The 18,995-nt window shown below is 51.0% G+C and overlaps 7 protein-coding genes across 7 annotated transcripts; 4 read left to right on the top strand and 3 right to left on the bottom strand.

Annotated features, from left to right (window-relative positions):
• Positions 1 to 2,918: 2,918 nt before the first annotated feature.
• On the top strand, positions 2,919 to 3,458 carry Z520_12352 (uncharacterized protein; the record flags this gene model as incomplete). Its single annotated transcript, XM_016782838.1, has 1 exon — positions 2,919 to 3,458. One exon carries the CDS (start codon positions 2,919 to 2,921, stop codon positions 3,456 to 3,458), a length of 540 nt encoding a protein of 179 aa, XP_016626086.1.
• Positions 3,459 to 5,016: 1,558 nt separating this feature from the next.
• On the top strand, positions 5,017 to 6,426 carry Z520_12351 (uncharacterized protein; the record flags this gene model as incomplete). Its single annotated transcript, XM_016782837.1, has 1 exon — positions 5,017 to 6,426. One exon carries the CDS (start codon positions 5,017 to 5,019, stop codon positions 6,424 to 6,426), a length of 1,410 nt encoding a protein of 469 aa, XP_016626085.1.
• A 1,751-nt stretch (positions 6,427 to 8,177) lies between these two features.
• Z520_12350 (uncharacterized protein) lies at positions 8,178 to 9,184 on the bottom strand (the record flags this gene model as incomplete). Its single annotated transcript, XM_016782836.1, has 4 exons — positions 8,178 to 8,545; positions 8,668 to 8,803; positions 8,930 to 9,074; positions 9,132 to 9,184. The coding sequence occupies 4 exons, from the start codon at positions 9,182 to 9,184 to the stop codon at positions 8,178 to 8,180; spliced, it is 702 nt and encodes a 233-aa protein (XP_016626084.1).
• Positions 9,185 to 10,445: 1,261 nt separating this feature from the next.
• Z520_12349 (uncharacterized protein) lies at positions 10,446 to 11,326 on the bottom strand (the record flags this gene model as incomplete). The annotated part of the gene is made up of 3 exons (XM_016782835.1): positions 10,446 to 10,809; positions 10,859 to 11,210; positions 11,260 to 11,326. 3 exons carry the CDS (start codon positions 11,324 to 11,326, stop codon positions 10,446 to 10,448), a joined length of 783 nt encoding a protein of 260 aa, XP_016626083.1.
• A 293-nt stretch (positions 11,327 to 11,619) lies between these two features.
• On the top strand, positions 11,620 to 13,322 carry Z520_12348 (uncharacterized protein; the record flags this gene model as incomplete). Its single annotated transcript, XM_016782834.1, has 2 exons — positions 11,620 to 12,349; positions 12,400 to 13,322. 2 exons carry the CDS (start codon positions 11,620 to 11,622, stop codon positions 13,320 to 13,322), a joined length of 1,653 nt encoding a protein of 550 aa, XP_016626082.1.
• Positions 13,323 to 13,983: 661 nt separating this feature from the next.
• Positions 13,984 to 16,185, top strand: Z520_12347 (uncharacterized protein; the record flags this gene model as incomplete). The annotated part of the gene is made up of 1 exon (XM_016782833.1): positions 13,984 to 16,185. The coding sequence occupies one exon, from the start codon at positions 13,984 to 13,986 to the stop codon at positions 16,183 to 16,185; it is 2,202 nt and encodes a 733-aa protein (XP_016626081.1).
• Positions 16,186 to 16,311: 126 nt separating this feature from the next.
• Positions 16,312 to 18,322, bottom strand: Z520_12346 (uncharacterized protein; the record flags this gene model as incomplete). The annotated part of the gene is made up of 4 exons (XM_016782832.1): positions 16,312 to 16,660; positions 16,738 to 16,914; positions 16,976 to 18,008; positions 18,073 to 18,322. The coding sequence occupies 4 exons, from the start codon at positions 18,320 to 18,322 to the stop codon at positions 16,312 to 16,314; spliced, it is 1,809 nt and encodes a 602-aa protein (XP_016626080.1).
• Positions 18,323 to 18,995: the final 673 nt, after the last annotated feature.

Here is an 18,995-nt window from a genome sequence, read left to right as displayed (position 1 = left end):
AGCGAGCAGGTGGAAAGCGAGCAGGTGGAGAGCGAGCAGGTGGAAAGCGAGCAGGTGGAGAGCGAGCAGGTGGAATTTCGTATGGATTGGTTGCCTACCTACCGTAGGGAAGTCCAGGCTCCCGAGTACGGCAATCGCGACGAATGCGGGGGGCATTGACCCAATTGGGATTAGTGCTTGCGCTCTAAGGATATCAAGTGCCGGTTGCACTATTATTGTACCCATTCGTCCCCGTACTTAGGCTCTCTTGACTGGGTAGCTTTTTCTCACTACTGTGCCTATTGATGTCACACCCTCCTGTGCCTTGTGCAGATTCGTAACAGACCACAGTACTACAGTATCGGGCCTGGTTTTGGTAGACCGCGTGGGCGAAACGAGGAGCGCTTGATATGTGTCTTGGGAAAGTCATACCCGATAATCAAATGACTTCGTCCTGAGATGCCGAAACTGAAAAAGTCGGAACAGAATGATCCACGACAAACACAACACATACACATTACTTCGGAGTCACGGGACTTGGTATTTCTCTCGCATCACAGCGGGGCTGTTTCCAGCAGTACTTGTCAATCTCTGTCAACTTGCCGCAAGATCGGAGCGACCGAGCTTCAAAGATTCGGTTACGCAGAACCAGAATGAAGGGTCAAGGTTCACTACGAGTACAGCCAAGTGGGAAGGAGGCTGGCTTTGAGATGATTCTTTCTGAATATCACTCACTTGGAAGACGAGTCAATGATTGAGACAGAATCCTTTCACTTCGGTCTTTTCGACCCTAATCCTCTTCTATGTCCAAAGGCGGGCGGCCATTTTCGGCACAACGCAATATGGCGGAATCCCTTAGTGCTGTTGCCTTTCAAACCATGTGTTAATTATCAGGTGTGGTTTTTTGCCTGGACTTTTACCGCACGCTCTTCGCAATCAAAGGAACCAAAGCTCACCTTCTCGATGCTTCGTGTCTTTGCTTGTAGACACGGCGAAGCCTTTGGAAAACGCCAAACTTGTTGTATAGTGGCATCGAGTAGGTAGGCAAGCTTGTAGACGCTTGTCAGCGTGAAGGGATGATCCACTCCCAGTACCTTCTCCCTTCCCGCCAGTGCTCGTCGATTCATCTCCTCCGCCTCCTCGTGCTTCCGCTCACGACCTTCGAAACCTCAATGATTCAGCGCATGTTGAACACCACCACACCGTCCCACGCTTCCTTCCATGCTACGACAAGTCCACATTTTGAATACGCTTTACGCTACAAGTCATTTTGATATCCTGAACAACTCCGCATGTCGTCCCGCGAACACTCAAAGACGATGACTTTCCAGATTCCACGATCCTCCTGCAAACGCCGCTCCTCGCTCACAGCGACACACAAGAATCTGGTGTGTTTCAGGAGATGGCTCGAAACACCATGTGAAGAACGTGATTTCATACCTAGTAGCCCCGCCTTTGCCGAGCTGCGAATTGCAGAATGACTGGACGTCGCATTGCGCTCCAGGAGCAATTGATTTCCGTGTCGCACATGAATCTTCCAGCTCGGTCCGGAGAGTTTGCTTAGTCTCTCTGGGCCTTCACGCGTCTCTCAAATCTTCGCCCAGCACTCCTCGACAATCACCAGACTCTTTGATCGCGATGCTTCTGCTCAAGACTGCCAGACCTTCAATGGAGACCACAAGCCAAGAGATTGACAACAAACAATCTTCCAAAAGCTGACAGCAAGAAACTGTGCGGTTTTGCCCGAGTCTGCTGTGTTCTGTTTCTCGATGGGATTCGGATTGCACATCTTTCGACCTTGACCAGTTGGTGCTCGGCTCCTGCAATTTCGGGTTACCTTGGTCGAAGAGTACGGAATGATCAGTCCCCCAATCATGGTCCTGCCCAGCCTAACGCTATATACAATATTCCAATTTATAGATCGACTTTCAGGGTACAGCAGCGTCTTGCTACAATCCAGCTACAGGTCGACCACATTATTCCACTTCTCAAGACACGATTCCCCCAAAGACGAGGCCAGTCCCTCGGGGTCAGCTCTCCTTAGGTAAAGCAAGCTATCATCAGATCGAGCGGATTGAGAACAATCTCAGCCATGCTTGCGAAGGACTTCTCTATCGGCCAAGCTGAGCGACCAAACCCTTCCTCGGCGGATCTCATCTTCCAGGTAATATCCTTCGTCTTCGACGGTCTTAGTATACGAGTCAATCCACTTAAGATCACAACGCGTTCTCACATGACAGCAGACACATCAGCCGAAGTTTCATTGGTAGAATTTTCTTGCTTTAATTAAGGATACCAAATTTATATTTGTACACAGTATTATTATGCTGCCGCCAAGCGGATCAAAGATGAACATGGTCAACATACCACCGCCGAGAGTGCCATTCCTCACATCGGCAGCTCAAGCCTAGTTGGAAGACATGTTGGGTGAAGCTGGCCGCCATGGATGCTGCACAAAGGATGGAGACTTAGGAAGCCGAGACGCCGAGAGAAGATACCACGGGGTGGTAGAGACGTACTGAATGGCAATCGCACCTTGGAAGTCGGCAATTTGAAATGGATTGCGTACACCGGTGGCTTGCCCGACCACGATGAGGTACTGTTGATCGACATGGTTGAATAAAGTCAGAAAGTTTTGCGATGTAGGCGATGCCACACCTCTCCACACGCAAACATGATCGAGGATCTTGAAAAGCATCATCCCACCTTGCCTCAAACGTCAATCTTCTGGCCTCTTTATCTTATCCTCGCATTTGTTGACAAAGCGCCGTAGATGAGGTGGTCTATTTTGCCAGGATCTGCTGTGCGTTACTGTGCCAGGTATCACCGTATACGCCACTCACCTAGAGGATATTGGCTCATTTCTTCGGTCCCGGCCGCGGATGAAGGGAACTAGCTGCACAGATTGCGGCTTCTATCACTCGATCGGAAAGATCTCCATGCTTTGGGGAGACATTGTAGACAAGCTAGCATTTCAAAGAGCACTGCGGTCACACCAAGATCATGCCGACCTCCGCGGATATCCACTGTTTCTCCTTCAAAAGCCGACGATTCACAATTTCTGGGACAAAATCTACTTCATGCACTGGACATTGGTGGAGGAACTGGCCGAGCCGGAAGAACAACGACGGAGATGGTTGCTATGGTTTGATGCCGACTCCCTCATCCTCAACCCTTCTGCGGGACTGGAGACGTTCTTGCCACCGGAAAATATGTCTCAGATTCAATTCATCTGCACCAAAGATCTCAACGGCCTTAACAGTGGAGTCTTCCTGTTCCGAGTCTCACTGCTGACAGCATACTACATGGCCAAAATCATGGCGTATTCTATGACCCATCCACACATCGATTTGCCGAAAATGGTGGCCCGATCAAAGAGCCATGGAATTGGTCTTCAACGAGACCGAGTACAGAGACCACGTTGTCTTCGTGCCAAAGCGTTGGATCAACGGCTACGCGGGGGATGTGCAAACTGGTGACCTATTGGTGCATTTTCCTGGCGTTGGAGATCGACCTACCGCAATAGAAGAGTGGCTGGCCACGATTGAGAAGGAAGACAACATCGATATGGTGCGTGAGAAAGCTGCTTGTGCATCCGCAAAGGGGTTACAAGTAAAGACGTTTCGGAATGAAGCGAGAGAGTTTAGGGCGATCTCGTCAAGGTTCAATGGCAGCTCTTTTAGGGCCGAAGGAATTTGGGAGCCCGAGTGTGCCTGACAGGAACGCCAAGAGATGTAATGACTGTCCGCGCTAGTCTTCGGCCGCAGGCCTATTACTAGTGTCGAGACCCCTTTGTTAATTACTCGAACGTTTATAGTCAGACGGGCCCCAGGACCCTGTAGAATTCATCATATTCCTCCATTGAGTCACAGTTTCGGGACACAACTTACTACGCCACAGACTCTATAGCAACGATGAAAGACGCATGGAAGAGGCTGCCAGGCATACTGAACAGATATCACGTCGAGATGCCGCGTTAGGTCAGTTGGCGCCGGGCAGGAAAGGCGGCGCCAGGTTGTGATCATGCTGTACGTTTGGCTGGTCGTCTTTGTCCCGTAGAACGAATGATATCGGATTTCAACGTGTGCTGCAATGAAGGTGCCATGATGCGCTTTGGTGGAAAACAAGCCAACTAACTCGGAATCTCGTGCTTGGTCCTGCACTGTCGCGCTGACCAAAAGAGGAAATCAGTCAATCCTGTTTGTGTGTGATTCCTCATTTCTCATTCTCCCTCGGGTCATTGTCTTATCACCACGTCGAGTGGGAATGCCGGCATAGAGCACGATGTTCAGTGCCATATGTTTTCCGTACGTCAGTAGATTGATCACCTCACTCATCGGCATGTCGCCGCCAGCATTGCCCCCGTCCGCCAGGTAACCCTTGGTACCTATAGAGCAGCCGGGGGAGCACATTATCCAAATTTCGGGGCTGATTTTGTTGACAATGCGCCTAACACGAAGCACCCAATTGCCGGGGCCAGGGCGCATGACGTCAATGTCAACGAAACACTCTTGTCGCGTCTTCTCGAATTCTTGTGCTGGAACTGTGTGATTGAACTTCGCAACACAGATGGCTACGGCCCTCAGAAATCGTCAGGGGCCATCTCGAGCAGCCTATCTGCTTCTGTACATGAGTGATGTGCAGAGCACGATTAGCACGTTTCGCCAGCTAAGTCTTGAGCATTTCGGTATCCTCTTTGCTACGCTTGCTCAAGGTCACCCAGCGGAGCCTGGCGTTACGACCAGCCTTCGCTCTTCCCACCTTGGAGGTTTAGCAGGTTCATCACCTTTCCCTGCTCTGATCATGGTCATGGCATGCAGTATCATGAATAAGGTGCACCCACAATGACATTGCACCCTGAATCAGTGCATCCAAGGCAACCCAATGAGCCTCGGCCAGTGGCAGCTCTTGGCCCGAAGGACTGGATAAACACTTCCGATCAACCACGCATCAAGTATATACCCGATGACAACATAGTCGTGCTTCAGGTTTTTTGGTTTTGGTTTCTTTTCGCGATTGTGAGCCACAAATTTGAAGATGGCTGCGTCTTCCAACTCCGCGCTGGCTGACCAGGCCCCTTTCAACCGATATCCTCCCTGGGTGTTGTCCAAACTCCGCCCCCAAGCCGTCGATCTCATCCAACGAGTCTATCAGTGGGTGGAGACAGAATGCATTCCTGCAGAGCAGATTATGAAAGCTCAAGTGACCAAGGATCGATGGAAGACGCCTCCGTTGATGCACCAGCTCCGCAAAAAGGCCAAATCGCAGGGTTTGTGGAACATTTTCCTGCCCAACCATTTCAAAGAATCACCGGGACTCACCAATCTCGAGTATTCGTGCTGCGCTGAGATCATGGGCCGGACTTACTGGGCTGCCCAGACGATGAACTGCCACGCGCCCGAGACGGGCAATATCGAGCTGCTCGCCAAATACTGCACCGACGCTCAGAAGGAGAAGTGGCTCAAGCCCCTCATGAATGGCGATTTCTCGTCCGCGTATTCCATGACTGAGCCCGACCGGGCGTCCTCCGATGCGACCAACATCGGCTGCCGCATAACACGCGACGGCGACGAGTACGTCATCAATGGACGTAAACTGTACGGCAACGCGCAGTGGAACGAGGAGATGAAATTATATATCTTGATGGCATGCTCCGACCCAGACAATCCGGACCCTTGGAGACGGCACACGACTATTCTAGTCCCCAGCGACTCGCCCGGCCTTATCATGAAGCGCAACCTGACCATCATGGGCTACGATCACGCGCCTGATGGCCACGGCGAATACCTCTATCAAAACGTACGCGTACCGAAGGAAAATGTGATCTTGGGTGAGGGCCGCGCCTTTGAAATCGCCCAAGGCAGACTTGGGCCTGGCCGTATTCATCATTGCATGCGTCTGATCGGACAGTGCGAGCGGGCGTACGAACTGGCGCTGCTCCGGTGCCGAGATCCACGGAAGAAACCCCGCGGCAAGTTCATTGGCCAGTTTGACAGCAACATTGAGCGGCTGGCCAGTATGAGGCTGGAGATTGATGCCATGCGCCTCGTTGTTCTCAATGCCGCGGACACCATGGACGACCGCGGCAACAAGGCCGGGCGATATGTGATTGCACAGTCGAAGATCCTCGTGCCAGTCGCGGCGACCAAGATCATCGACGAGTGCATGCAGATCTATGGCGGTCAAGGCCTGACCCAGCACACGCCGCTCCCTGAGATCTGGACCTATGCTCGCTTCGTCCGGGTTGCCGACGGACCTGACGCCGCACACCGACATCAAGTCGGCCGAGATCAGCTGAAGCAGTTCGACGGCGTCAGGAAACGACATCAAGATTACGTTGAGAGGGCGAGGGAGTTGAGAAAGCAGTGGGGAATAGAGAACCCAGACGGAGAGTTTGAGTGGGAATATGTCCCGCCCAAGGATACCACAGCAGTTCCCAGATTGTAACATAGAGGTATACCTCCCGGCGCATGGTTTGTTCATCCCAGGGATGGCGACGTGGAAAACGTTGTGAGTACCCGTAGAGAAAACATGAAAACGACTCTACATCTCCGAGCAAGCAACGCCGATGCCCTGAGAACAGCGAACGTCACACACCCATTTTGCAACTCCGTGACTGCGACGACGATGTAGGCCTCACACTTGTGGGCGACTGCGAGTCAAACTGATCAGGCGTCGCCTCCAAAGCTGGCCCCCCCCGGAATGGACCAATCAGAACGTAGAGACTCAAATAGAGTTAAGCAATCCACGTGGCATTTCAAACAGCCCAATCAGAACACACGGCAGGCCGGATCGCGTGCCCACTGCACGGGAAGATACGCGGGTCTTGGCGTTGTTTGATGTATTTCAAGTTTCTGTGGAGGTGCCGTCGAGGCTTGCTCCTTCTTGCCTCTGTGCAGCTGAGCACCATCAAAGTGAATAATTATGGCTCGGATGCAGCTATTTTCACGTCTCTACGGCTTAACGTCACAGATGAGAAGGATCAGGAATGACTCTTAGCATCTTCGAAACACTTCGGTGGAGAGCAACTTCATCGTGGTCCTGATTCTCATACCCCTTCACCTTGCGAGGAGCTGGAAAGGCTTAGAACAGATTCCACACTACGTCGATAATCGAGACTCTCTTCCCCTCTTCCGTGTCTGCCGAAAAAAGTAAGAAGGTCGAGAGGAGGTTGGAAGCCTGGAATTTAGCGAGAACTCGGCTTGCCCTAGCCAATTCTTCCCTCTTCCTGGGAACAGAAACGCGAGATCTTCCATTCGAGACCCGAAGATCCCAACTTCTGGGCCTTACTCGGTCGAATCGCGACTATCATGTTGCTTTCAAATGAGAGCATACTGTAACCCCTGTCTCAGAAAATATGAGACCAAGGCCATCGGGCTCCAAAACCGGCGTGGTTGTTGGCCAAGGTAATTTCCACGTCCGCCTGATCATCGGGTGTGGCTACCCCAGATCGAAGTCCAATATATCCGACAAAGGTTGATCGAAGACGTACGGTCCTTCATGAACAGGTTTGGCAGTTGGGAAACGCAGCGAAAAAAATCTTTGAAAAACGTTACGGCGGCTGCTAAGAAAGACAGATCGCTCCCTGCCGCCAGGCAAAGGCACCGTTTTGTCAAAGTACGAGATTGAGTGACTCAATGTCTGGTAGGGAAGACAGCTACATTTTCCTTCTCAGTGGCCATGCCATGTTCGTTGATACCTACTTGAGTACGTGCTACGTGAAGTTTTAGTTGTGAAAAAGTAATCACAATAATGTCTCGTAGTCCCACACTCGAGCTGTGACCTTTGGTCAATCCACAAGCATGATCAGAACAGAACACAATTTACTGTGAGAAAGTAATGCACTAGCTACTACAGGCATTCTATTAAGTCAAATGAACACTTTTCTCACTGTAAAGGCAAGAAAAAGTCTTTGGCGTGCCTTCTAAAACTACGCCTTTGCTCTTCGTTGGCAGGAGCGTCCTTGGATAGGCCTCTTAAACTCTGAGAGCACGATGCTCCCAGTGCTAGTCCTGTGCTCAGAGGCTGTTCCAGCTTTCTTTGCCCTTCCGTAGCATTGACAAGCTATCCAGGCTCCTCGTTAGTTAATTTATGGACAAAAGGAGCTTCAGAGAAACCAGACATAGTTTGAACATTGCTGCGAATCTTCGAGGGTCTCACTAAGGCACCGAAGGTGTAGCCTTCCACGGGGTATATACTCATTCCTCAGAATTTCCCACCCACTTGGCCGGTGTTCTAACAGCACCCTGCGGTGTTCTGTACAGTTCCAGGATCTTCTTGACAGCTTCTCGCTCTTTGAGGTTCTCCATCCAAGCTTTGTACTTTTGGTTCTTCCCACCTTCATAAAGGTCCACCTCCAGCAACTCCGCAACCTCAGCCCAGGTTACGAAGCTCAAATCCGCGTAAGTACACTTGTCGCCAACAAGATACGGCATTCCAGTCCTTGTCAAGTGCAGGTCGATGACCAAAACGACTCGCTGGATCTCCTTTTGATATCTCTCGATCGCACTTGGCAGCTCTTCAAAGTGGTAAAATTTGAACCAGGCCATTTGACCAAAGTATGGGCCTGTAAGGGTTTTGTCAATTTTGTATAACCGTCTTGAAGTGAAAATAATCAAACACGAAACTCAGGGCAGTCAGGGCAAGAGTAACTGTAAAGGATGCTGCTAAGAAGCAAATTGCGCCCACCTTGTCCTGAAACTTGAAAGAAAAGCCATTGGTCAGTCAGATATTTCTCAGGCTTTGTTCCGTATGAAATTTTGTGATCTTTGTCGTATTCTTCGATCAGATACTGGGTACATGCGCCGGACTCCCAGATCGTGAACTACCGCGGACCATGAAATTGTCAGTTTCGGAGTTTTTCCAGGACCTTCAGCATCAACAAAACGACCGAATCTGGGACGCTGCGGATGCTTGCGACACACTAAGAGGTCAAGGTCAACGGACTTACACCTGTGTTTGGATCATGGATGGCAGGAACACGGCCATTCGGGTTAACGCTGATGTAGGGTTCCTCCTTCACCTTGCTATATTCGACAGGCTCATACTCCACGGGGAGCCCGAGCTCTTCGAAGATGAATGCGACCTTCCACGGGCTGTCGCAAGGCGTTCAGTAATTGCATTGTTTGGAAAGCAAGGGAGCGGCAGCCTACTTTGGCCCACGGCTAGAGGTGTAAAGTTTGATTGGTTTGAGCGTAGTCGACATCTTCCAAAATATCTGAAAAGGATCCCGAATTCTAATCTTATCTAAGCGAAGGAAAATGTATCGTGGCCCGAGTCAAGGTCGAATGCAAGAACACACGGGCACATTCCTCGAAAAGGCCTGAAAACCCTTTATGCTATGTGCAGGGAGAGGCGGTATTGAGAGGGCCCCTGTAGGATTCTGTCATTGGCTTACCTATGTAGACCCGAGGATCTCAACCAAGGTCCACACTAGCTTTGACAGTGAGAGAGAGTATGCTGTATAATCAAATGCGTAGTTCTGCAACATCCAGGGAAAATGCGGAGATAGGAAGACAGAGAACGACGGATTTGCGGGAGATTCCGGGGACTGTTGCTTCTCCACAATCTCTCGATTCCACTGTTCCACCTCTACAAATCACGAAAGACAAACTCCCCAGCTTAAAGGCGATTCTTTAAGTATGTAATATCCTATCCTCGGTAGCTAAAGCGCGACTTCTTTTCCCGGCACGAGTTGAGATGAAAGGGATCGTAAATGATGGTGAGAGACATCTTCCGTGTCAACCGAATGATCAGGTGCTGGACACTCGTATATTGAAGTCATCTTGTCAACTAGCTCTTTCCATCCTTTGAAGACGTTGTCCAGTGGGCCATGTAAACAGGGCTCTCCGCAGAACTCGGTGGACTACTGGTTTCACTGTTCAATTCACCGGCATATTCATAGAGATTGAATTCGGTATTCCCCACTTACGTCTCTCGATGGCTTCGCTTGTGAGACTCATCCGGGCGGCTACGAAGCTGCTGAAGTATCGGATCAAGAACATTATCAGAGCCCTAGTATCGCGCGTGGCAAGCAGGTTTTCGGTGTACAGCCTTGGCCTGGCCATCGAAAAGGCCGAGGGCTGGTCGCTACCATTGGGGAGAAGAAGTATACCTGCTACGGGAGGACTCGCCAAGCTCAGTAAATGATAGATGGCACAGTGGAGTCGCCCGAGGAAAACATTAACCGCTGATTTCCGTCAAGCCGAGGAAGCCTGGAAGAGCCACTCAAGGGGTGACACGAGGCTGAGCTTAACCACTCTATGGCTTCTTTCAGTGCCCTTCACTACTCTGACAGATAGATCTGTACGAGGCGAAAAGGTTGCTGGTCAATTGTACACTGTAGGTGGTGGCTCTATAATTTTGTGAGTCTTCCTGAAGACAGTCTCCCCCCTCCATCAACCTCTATGTCCACCCCGTTTCTAAAATATATTAGTGCGGACATCAGTTTCCAAGCGTGTCATCACTCACATGTAACCAGCAACTGGCGAAGTAAGGAAAAGCATCACTCCAGCAATATCCTCTGGCATACCGAGTCTCTGCCTAGGATTGCTCTTCTTCAAGTCTTCCTCACCACCGAGGATCTCAATCAAGCCATTAGCTAGCTTGGAAGGGAAAAATCCAGGCGCAACGGTGTTTGTTGTAATGTTTCTTGGCCCAAGCTCGACAGCAAGATTTCGCGTCAGATGGTGCGCCGCTGCCTTTGATGCGGAGTACATAATAGTACCGTGCTCTCCAACATGATGAACGTTGGTTCCGGCGGTGGAACTGACGACGACCACCCTGGCTGGGTCTTCGGGTGTACCAGCGGCTTCAAGTAATGGGGCAAATCTGTTTCACAAATCAGCCATATTTCGCCCAGGCAGATACCCACACCCACGATCTGACAATATTGAACACGCCGCGGACGTTCAAATCAAGAACCTTTTGGTTGGCCCAATCCGGAGTTGTATCGAACGGGCCGCCCCAGGTTGCTCCAGCATTTGCGACGAGAATATGAAGCTTTGGCTCGATCTTCTTGACCTCTTCGCAGAGCTTCTGGACTTCTTTCTCTTGTGCGACATTTGCGGCGATTCCAATAGCTTCGCCTTTGATATATGGGAGAGCGTTCAATTTCTCGACTGCTTGGTTGATGCCCTGGGGACCCTCCGTTTTCCGAGCCGTGATAAACACTGTTTTGGCTCCTGCTCTTAAAAAGGCCGTTGCTGCGTGAAGCCCCAAACCACGAGATCCTATCCCGCGTCAGTGTCAATGCCTTGTCCCTCGATAGGCCACGCTTACCGCCTGTGACCAACGCAACCTTTCCATCCAGGTTGAAGAAGTTATCGAAGTTGGGTAACTCCGACATGGTGACTGACGTGTGTTGTGTAGATGACTCAAGGCTAGATTCTGGAGATCATGGCAGGTGTCGAAATACTTGTTCCAGGTTGTTGATCCTCCAACAAAAATAATACGTTCGGGCCAGGCGATTTAGGCGCTGCTCCGGGGTGAGGCCTCGGATCTCGGCCCGTAAATGTATCTCCAGTTGAAGCCCGTAGAGCCCCGAGCTGCGGAATTTGGGGTTCAGTTATAAGTGAAGTGCGACGACAGATTTGATGCCGCATCGCTGTGTCGAACGATGATTATTGAATGCTAGTCAAGATGGTCTACAGGTCGCCTTATCCAACTCTGGACATTCCAGAGGCCAACATCCTGTCGTACTTGTTCCCAGAAGGGACTGAGCCCTCAGATGAGCCAATATGGGTCGATGCAAAGGACCCAACCAACTCTTTGTCGCCGCGACAGGCATTGGTATGGATCAAACGATTGGGTGCCCTACTAGACAAACTACAGATCCAAAAGGGAGAAGCAGTCATGATACTCTCCCCCAATCACATCTTCGTCCCGGTCGCATATCTGGGCATCGTGGGTGCTGGACGAGTGTTCAGCGGCGCAAACCCCATCTACACTGTCTCAGAGGTCGAGTATCAAATCCGAAACACCGGAGCCAGAGCCGTCTTTGCTCATCCTTCCCTGATAGAGAAGACGGTTGACGCAGCGCAAAGGGCTGGCTTGAGCAGAGAGCAGGTTTTCCAGTTCTCGGATCGGCCTTGCACTTCACTCCACGGCATTCAGGATTGGCGAGAGATTGCAGTCTCGACTCCTGAATATGCTTGGGAGCCCACGGGTCCAGCATTCAGGACCACCCTCGCAACGATAAACTATTCTTCTGGAACGACTGGATTGCCAAAGGGCGTTTGCGTTTCCCATTACAATATCATTGCCAATTGCGAACAAACCATAGTTATGCGAGACCTGGAAACTTCCTATACTCCCCCTGCCAGACGCCAGGAGCGATGGCTAGGGTTTCTGCCTTTGTATCATTCTTACGGTCAGTCACTCAGTTCTATCCTCGATGAGCTAGAAATCTGACCAAACTAGGACAACTATACATGTGCGTCATGGCGCCCAAGTTGGGTGTTCCGGTCTACATCATGGCCAAATTCGTGTACGAGGACTTCCTCAAGGCCTTGGAGCAGTTCCGAATCACCCATCTTCAATCGGCGCCACCTATTCTAGTCATGCTTGACAAGCGACCCGAGACCTCCAAATATGACTTGAGCAGTCTGAAAAATATTCTGTGTGGCGCGGCACCGCTTTCAAAAGAGCTGCAAAATGCCGTTTCAAAGCGTTTTAGTGTTAACATCATTCAGGGCTGGGGGATGACTGAGCTGACCTGTGGCGCCATTCACGTCCCCGGCGGGCGGGTCGACGATTCTGGAAGCGTTGGACTTCTCGATCCGAACACTGAGTGTAGACTGCTTGACGATGACGGCAAGGAAGTTGAGCCTGGCCAGCCTGGAGAGATATTTGTGCGCGGCCCTCAGGTCTGCTTAGGATACTGGAAGAATGCAGAGGCAACTAAAGAAATCCTTGACAGTGAAGGATGGCTGAAGACTGGAGATATCGCGGTGGTCAAGGACAACTGGTTCTGGATCGTTGACAGGAAGAAGGAGCTGATCAAGGTCAACGCCCTGCAGGTCGCTCCCGCCGAGCTGGAGGCCGTTCTCCTGGAGAACGAGACTGTTGCTGACGTAGCCGTGGTTGGAATCACTCTAAACAACGAGGAGTGGCCGAGAGCCTACATCACTCTCAAAGATGACTACAAGGGCAAGGTCAAGGCGGACGATATTCAAGAGTGGATGAAGGGAAGGGTAGCCAAGCACAAACAGCTTGTTGGCGGCATCAGATTCATCGACGAGGTGCCGAAACTGGCGAGTGGCAAGATCCAGAGAAAGGTCATGCGGGACTGGGCTAAGCGAGATGCCCTGGAGATGCAAGGAAACTCTAGACCAAAGCTATAGACGATGAAGCATGTTGGCATACCAGCCAAGCAATCCATCTTTCGTTTCGATCAAGGCTGAAGAAAGTACAAAGGGTATGCTTGGCATCGTGCTAGTGGGGGAGCAGCAGTGAGCTGCACGGACTGTCTCACCCTGGGCTGGCGCCGAGCCTGAACCAAGCTGTGATCTTTCATCGCTGGTACGAGTAGGTACGGACTAAACAGGGTCTCACTCCCCATGTCACGTCTGCTAGGATAGGGCGTGTTTCATCTTCCGCGCTGAAGCTATGCTCATTCGTTAATCGGTCCCTTATTATCCTGGGAGCCGAGTCACACCCTGCAGGAAAGCTGCAGCTCAGCTATCGAGCCCCGAGAAGGTCCGGGAGGTCGGGAAGGACGACCCAGAGAGATCGCTCGAGAAGGAATGCTACTCGAACTAATATGACCAATAGGAATGCGCACTAAGGGGACTAGCTCAACTCGAAATGCGTTTAGCGTTGACTAATGGCCCGAACCCTCCACAACAGCCTGACAGCTCCATGCGGGGTACGAGCGCACGGGCGCAAACCCACCAAATCTTGCCCGGCGGAAATCATGCGTAAAGAGGGAAAAGCTCTCTCCTAAGTCGCACCACGTTTTCCAATGCTGTAATCTCTCCACCGCCTGCGAAAGGATCCGCCACCATGCTTCCCAGTGCAACCAGAGTCCGCGATAAATACACATCCCGCGCTTGCAACGAGTGTCAGCGCAGAAAGAGGAAATGCAGTGGCGAAAATGTCTGTCGAAATTGTCGACACTGGGGCACCGATTGTGTATTCTCGCAACCACGAGGATTGAGACATTCGAGGGCAGCAAACGAACGGCCGCCGAGAAGCCTGTCTACAGCATGGGACACCGCGCCTAGTAACGGAAGCAGTTCCCGGCCAAGCGCAAGCAACGAGGTCACAGGGACTGAAAACCATGAGAACGTGGCCCTACGCACACAAGAGACCGAAGACACTTCCGGGAATCCTCAGACCTCGCCAGGAAGAGTGACAACTCAGCCCCATGATAACCAACAAACACTGCTACAACAGTCGCCAGCCGGAACCACCTCCGGCAACAACCATGGTCAAACTCCCTTCAGTACCATAGAGAGCGAGCAGTCGTCTCACCAAGAAAGCGTCTTTGAGCGCAACACCAATTTCACATCTGGTAACGCCTTGTTCCAACAGATTGACCTCCTCAACAAGGTGGTGTCTCGCAGTCAAGGCACCGAGACTACGGTCGCCAATGGATTTGTCGGAGGCTCAACAACCCAGCCGAATGCTACGATGATCGACACCTATCGCGACATAGATCAGATCGTGGAACAGACGCGGTCTGAGGATCCCATCAAGATACACGAGTCGCTAGACATGTTCTTTACTAACATACAACCATACTACCCGTGCATGAACGAGGGTCATCTACGGGCACAATTTTCTGCCTTTGTCGCTAATGACTCGAACTGCCTCACGAAGAGCTGCACTGTGCAGCTTGCCGCCCTCCTCAGCTTCATCATGGCAGCAGTGAACGTCCTGTACGACATGTCTGCGCATTGTGAGCATCTACCCGGCTGGAAGGAGTTTTGTCGTGGGGAGAAGCTCCTCAATCACGCTACGTGGCTAGAAAAAGCCAATATTCTGACTATTCAGACTCTGATTATCAAGACATTGTACCTGATGTATGTAGGTCTCGTTAACTCGGCCTATGATACGATGGGAACAACCGTTCGACTATGCTTCCAGTTTGGTCTGCATAATGAAGCGTCGTGGGGCGATAACTGCAAATTCTACGATCGGACCTACCGGCAACGGGTTCTCTGGTCAGTTTTCTGCCTTAACCATAACGTCGCTCAAACACGTGGTGTTCCGGAGTTTCTCCGGGAGTCAGATTTTAATGTTGGTCTACCTAAGTGCGTCGATGATCGCATGTTATACCCGAACTGCCCTGCCCTCCTGGAAATGCCTTCAACCTCTCCTGTTACTAGCCTCCTAGAGATCATCAAGTTGACCAAGCTCTCTTCTGAGATTTGGGAAACAATGTTTAGCGTTCGAGCTAGGAGGCCAGTCAGTCAGGAGTTCATTACCACAATGGATAACAAGATAGTCAAGTTATCGCAAGACATGCCAATCTCCCTACGCTGGCCTCCTAGCCCTGAAACTAAGCAGGTCGTTGACGGAGCTCCCGCCTTCATCCAACAGCAAGGCTTTGTGCTGCATCTCCGCCTGCTATATCTCCGGATGCTGTTACGGCGAGAGGAAATGATCAGCCTCACGTACGGAATCGACGTCGCAAAATCCTGCATCGACATAGCCAGGGAGGTCGTTTCAGTAGTAGAGACCTTCTACACGTCGCAGAGGACAAACCGATGCGCACGCCACGCGTATCTGCAACACCTGGTCGGAGCCCTTGTCCCCATGACCTGCATCATTGTGAGGCAGGACAACGGGGAGGAGTTGACTCGCCCGGCCATCACTCTGTTTCAAAAGGCCCTGAAGCTGATGGAGACCTTTGCGCAAGGATCTTTCCTGGCTCGGCACGTTCTCCAACATATGCAGCGACCCATCAAAGCAGCCCGAGATGCCATCGAGCTTCGAAGACCTCAAAATGCCCGAGCTAGTACTTTTCCGCCCACTTCGTCCGGCTCATCTTCAACTCAGCTGCCAGCTTCATCTTTTGGACAGGCTCAAAATTCTGCGCGGAACAGTGCCAATGTTCAATCTGAGTGGGAGTTGTCCTTCCCAAATGGCTATCACGATCTCTTCCAAGATCCATTGCAAATGCCTCCGGATATTCCGTTCATGTTTGACGATAATGGTATTGACATTTGGGACAACTTCACCTATGGCGGCATCAAATAGTTCTTTTTTATCTGTTGATATTGGTATCATGACAGCTACAGCTGCTGGACATAGTGTTAATACCCCGTGCGGTTGAGCATTCAAACACTGTTACCTGGTCTTCATGAGAGATCCACATTACCAGCTTCATGCCTGAGTGACTCCCTCCGCAAGCCCGTTCCTGATAATCTCCAGCACGCGGGTGATGACCTTCTCCTGCCCGAGGTGTGGATCTCGAGCCTGAACAGCACGCTCCTGCGAGCACACGGCTTGCGCCCTGGTTAGTGGTGATTCCTCTTGAGAATCCCTGACGAAAACAATGATTGCGTCGATGATCCTGGTGACCAACTTGACACTTTCGTACCTGCATGTCAAAGAATGAAGTGCCCGCATCAAGTATCCCAGCTGCTGAGTGGTTTGCGTTTTGATTTCGAGGATCTCGGGCGCACTGAGCTGGACAAGGTGTAACGCAATGGGTAGAATGATCCACGGAGGTCTACCATCAAGTCAGACTGTTGGTTGTTTTTCAAAATAATGGAAATACTAGTAGAGTCGATGGGAGACGCTGCTTACAAGATGATTGGCAAGTCTTTTGGCTTTGCAAACTGTAACATCGACGCAGTGATGGCAGCTGTGTTTTTGGACACCTCTTTGATCTTCAGGAGAGCAAGGTCTCTGACAAACCACACCTGCTCACCGTTGCTCTCGCTAAGTCTCAAAAAGGGTTCGTACAGGATGGAGATTGCGAACCTGTTTCAGCGCCTGATTAGCAATTCGCTATATGCAGAGCAGCAAATTCCCCGGGACATACTGGTGCATCAGTCCAATGAGATGGAAAATCACCAGATCTGCGTTAGGTACAGCCATTTCGCGAATCGTAGAATACACCCGATTGAAGTTGAAGGTCCAGGCTTCGAGCTCCTCGTCCAGTTGACCAACCGTTTTCATCAGGCGAAAAGCACGCCGGTCGGTTGGCAAAGACCAAGGCTTGTTGTATTCGCGGTACGGCAGCCAGACAGACTCAGCCATGATCCTTGTCAAGCTGCACATCAAAGCGAATGCATGGGTGAAGTAGATTTTCGACTCAGGAGACGTGAAATGCGGTCGTGACACCTCCTCTCCAAAGTCCGTTGTTTCGGGTAGACGACCGTCCGGCCGCGTCTCGAGCCGAGTGAAGCGACGTAGACCAAGGGATATCATGCGGTTTCGGATTAGACAACACCACCAGATGATCCTTCTTCGACCCGTGGACGACAGAGCAGACATTCCTCCAGCCACCGCGTGACGCACTGCTTCGTCCGACCAGTAGCTGTTGACCTCGGTCGTGGAATCATTATTGCTCCAGTAGCTGAGGAGCAATGCACTTTGTGCCAGAGGTTCCGCTCCCAGGAACTCTGTCTCCAAGTTGTGATACAAAGACTGTGCAGAGGTGAACAGCGCTTCCTGTAGTGACTTGACAGACGAATATGGCCCTTGGGACAATAGACTCTCGTCCAGATAGGGAGATGCCGCAAACATCATCGAAACCAGTAGTAACTGCATCGGTTGAGGATCATCAAATGAAGACTCTTTAGATTTCTGACGCCATCTGAGAAACTCAGTTTCGTCCACGGCCGGGCAGACTGGATGGAACTGTCGGAAATACAAAGGTATCAACTGGTCTTGAATGTCCTTCGAGATTGGGGGGTCTGCAGTCTGGAATGTCGAGCTCAGGAAATTGTCTTGAAGGTTGTTTCGGGTGTTTTGGTCTCGGTCGCTTACTGATTGATTGCAATGATCCAACGAATTTTCTTTTAACCTCTTCTTCACCAACTTCCAGCATTCTGGAAGGCGCTCGAGCCCAACTTGCTAGAGGTATTAGCCGATTGCAAGTACTTTTGGTTGAGGACATGTCGAGTGGCGACCAACCAGATTGGAAGAGAAGATTGTGAACTTCAAGCCAGTCATCGTTCGATTCGGTCTCGTCACATGTAGACTCAACATCCGATCCCAGCGACTTCCCCGAATCTGATGGCTCTTCTAAATCATCAGAGGGAATAGTAATGAAGTCAATATGAGGTTGTTTCTCCGAGTCTTCGCATTTTAACAAGAGGAGATCTTGTGGGCAAATCGTGTTGTCATCGAGATCGATCTCGTCTTCGAAGAAGTACTCGCCCATTTTTGGTTGAGCCGTGGTGATTCTGCTTCTTCGTCTTCCCGAGGATGAACAGGCTTCTCTGCAGGACGTTGTCTGCTGTAAGAAAGATTAATGTGTACTTACGAGGGCTGATTTGTTTCGCCTCCCTCGTCGCATCAGCCGGCCTAATCTCATCGAGTAGTAAAAGGCATCAATTCTGAACTTGCGCATGTCTGGAGCCTAAGACACCGGTTAGGCTCACTGGAGGTATGAAGGGTAATAATGGTGGAACCGAGGCGGAAATGCCAGAGGTGGAATTTCGGGGCAAACTACTCCGATAGGATCATTTCCAGCTTCTCAGGGAAACATTGGGCCGAAATGTGCATTTGCTTGATCAGTGGTCCTGGAACTGCCTGCCTGATGGGCGATTCAACCAACCTCCTCGCACGAGTAGACGCGGTGGCGAAGCCTGCATTTTGACCTGGGAAACTCTCAGGCAAGTATTCTCTACGCATTTTATTGCTATCGGGTACGCAGGAGCAAGTAGATCTCCTAGACGGTCCCGGAATTGGAGATATGTGCAGATTTCTTCTCTTCCTGCCTCAGACAGAATGCATCCAACCCTACCAACTTGAAGACGCACTTGTCGACGTACCATACACCTCGTGCAGTTCCCTAACGGTCCTTGTAGAGATTCAGTATCCAAGAACCGTAT

This window comes from Fonsecaea multimorphosa (genome assembly GCF_000836435.1).
Source record: "Fonsecaea multimorphosa CBS 102226 unplaced genomic scaffold supercont1.54, whole genome shotgun sequence".
NCBI classification, from domain to species: Eukaryota; Fungi; Ascomycota; class Eurotiomycetes; order Chaetothyriales; family Herpotrichiellaceae; genus Fonsecaea; species Fonsecaea multimorphosa.
Note: the sequence above shows the minus strand (reverse complement) of the source record. Positions and strands in the feature narration are given on the sequence as shown.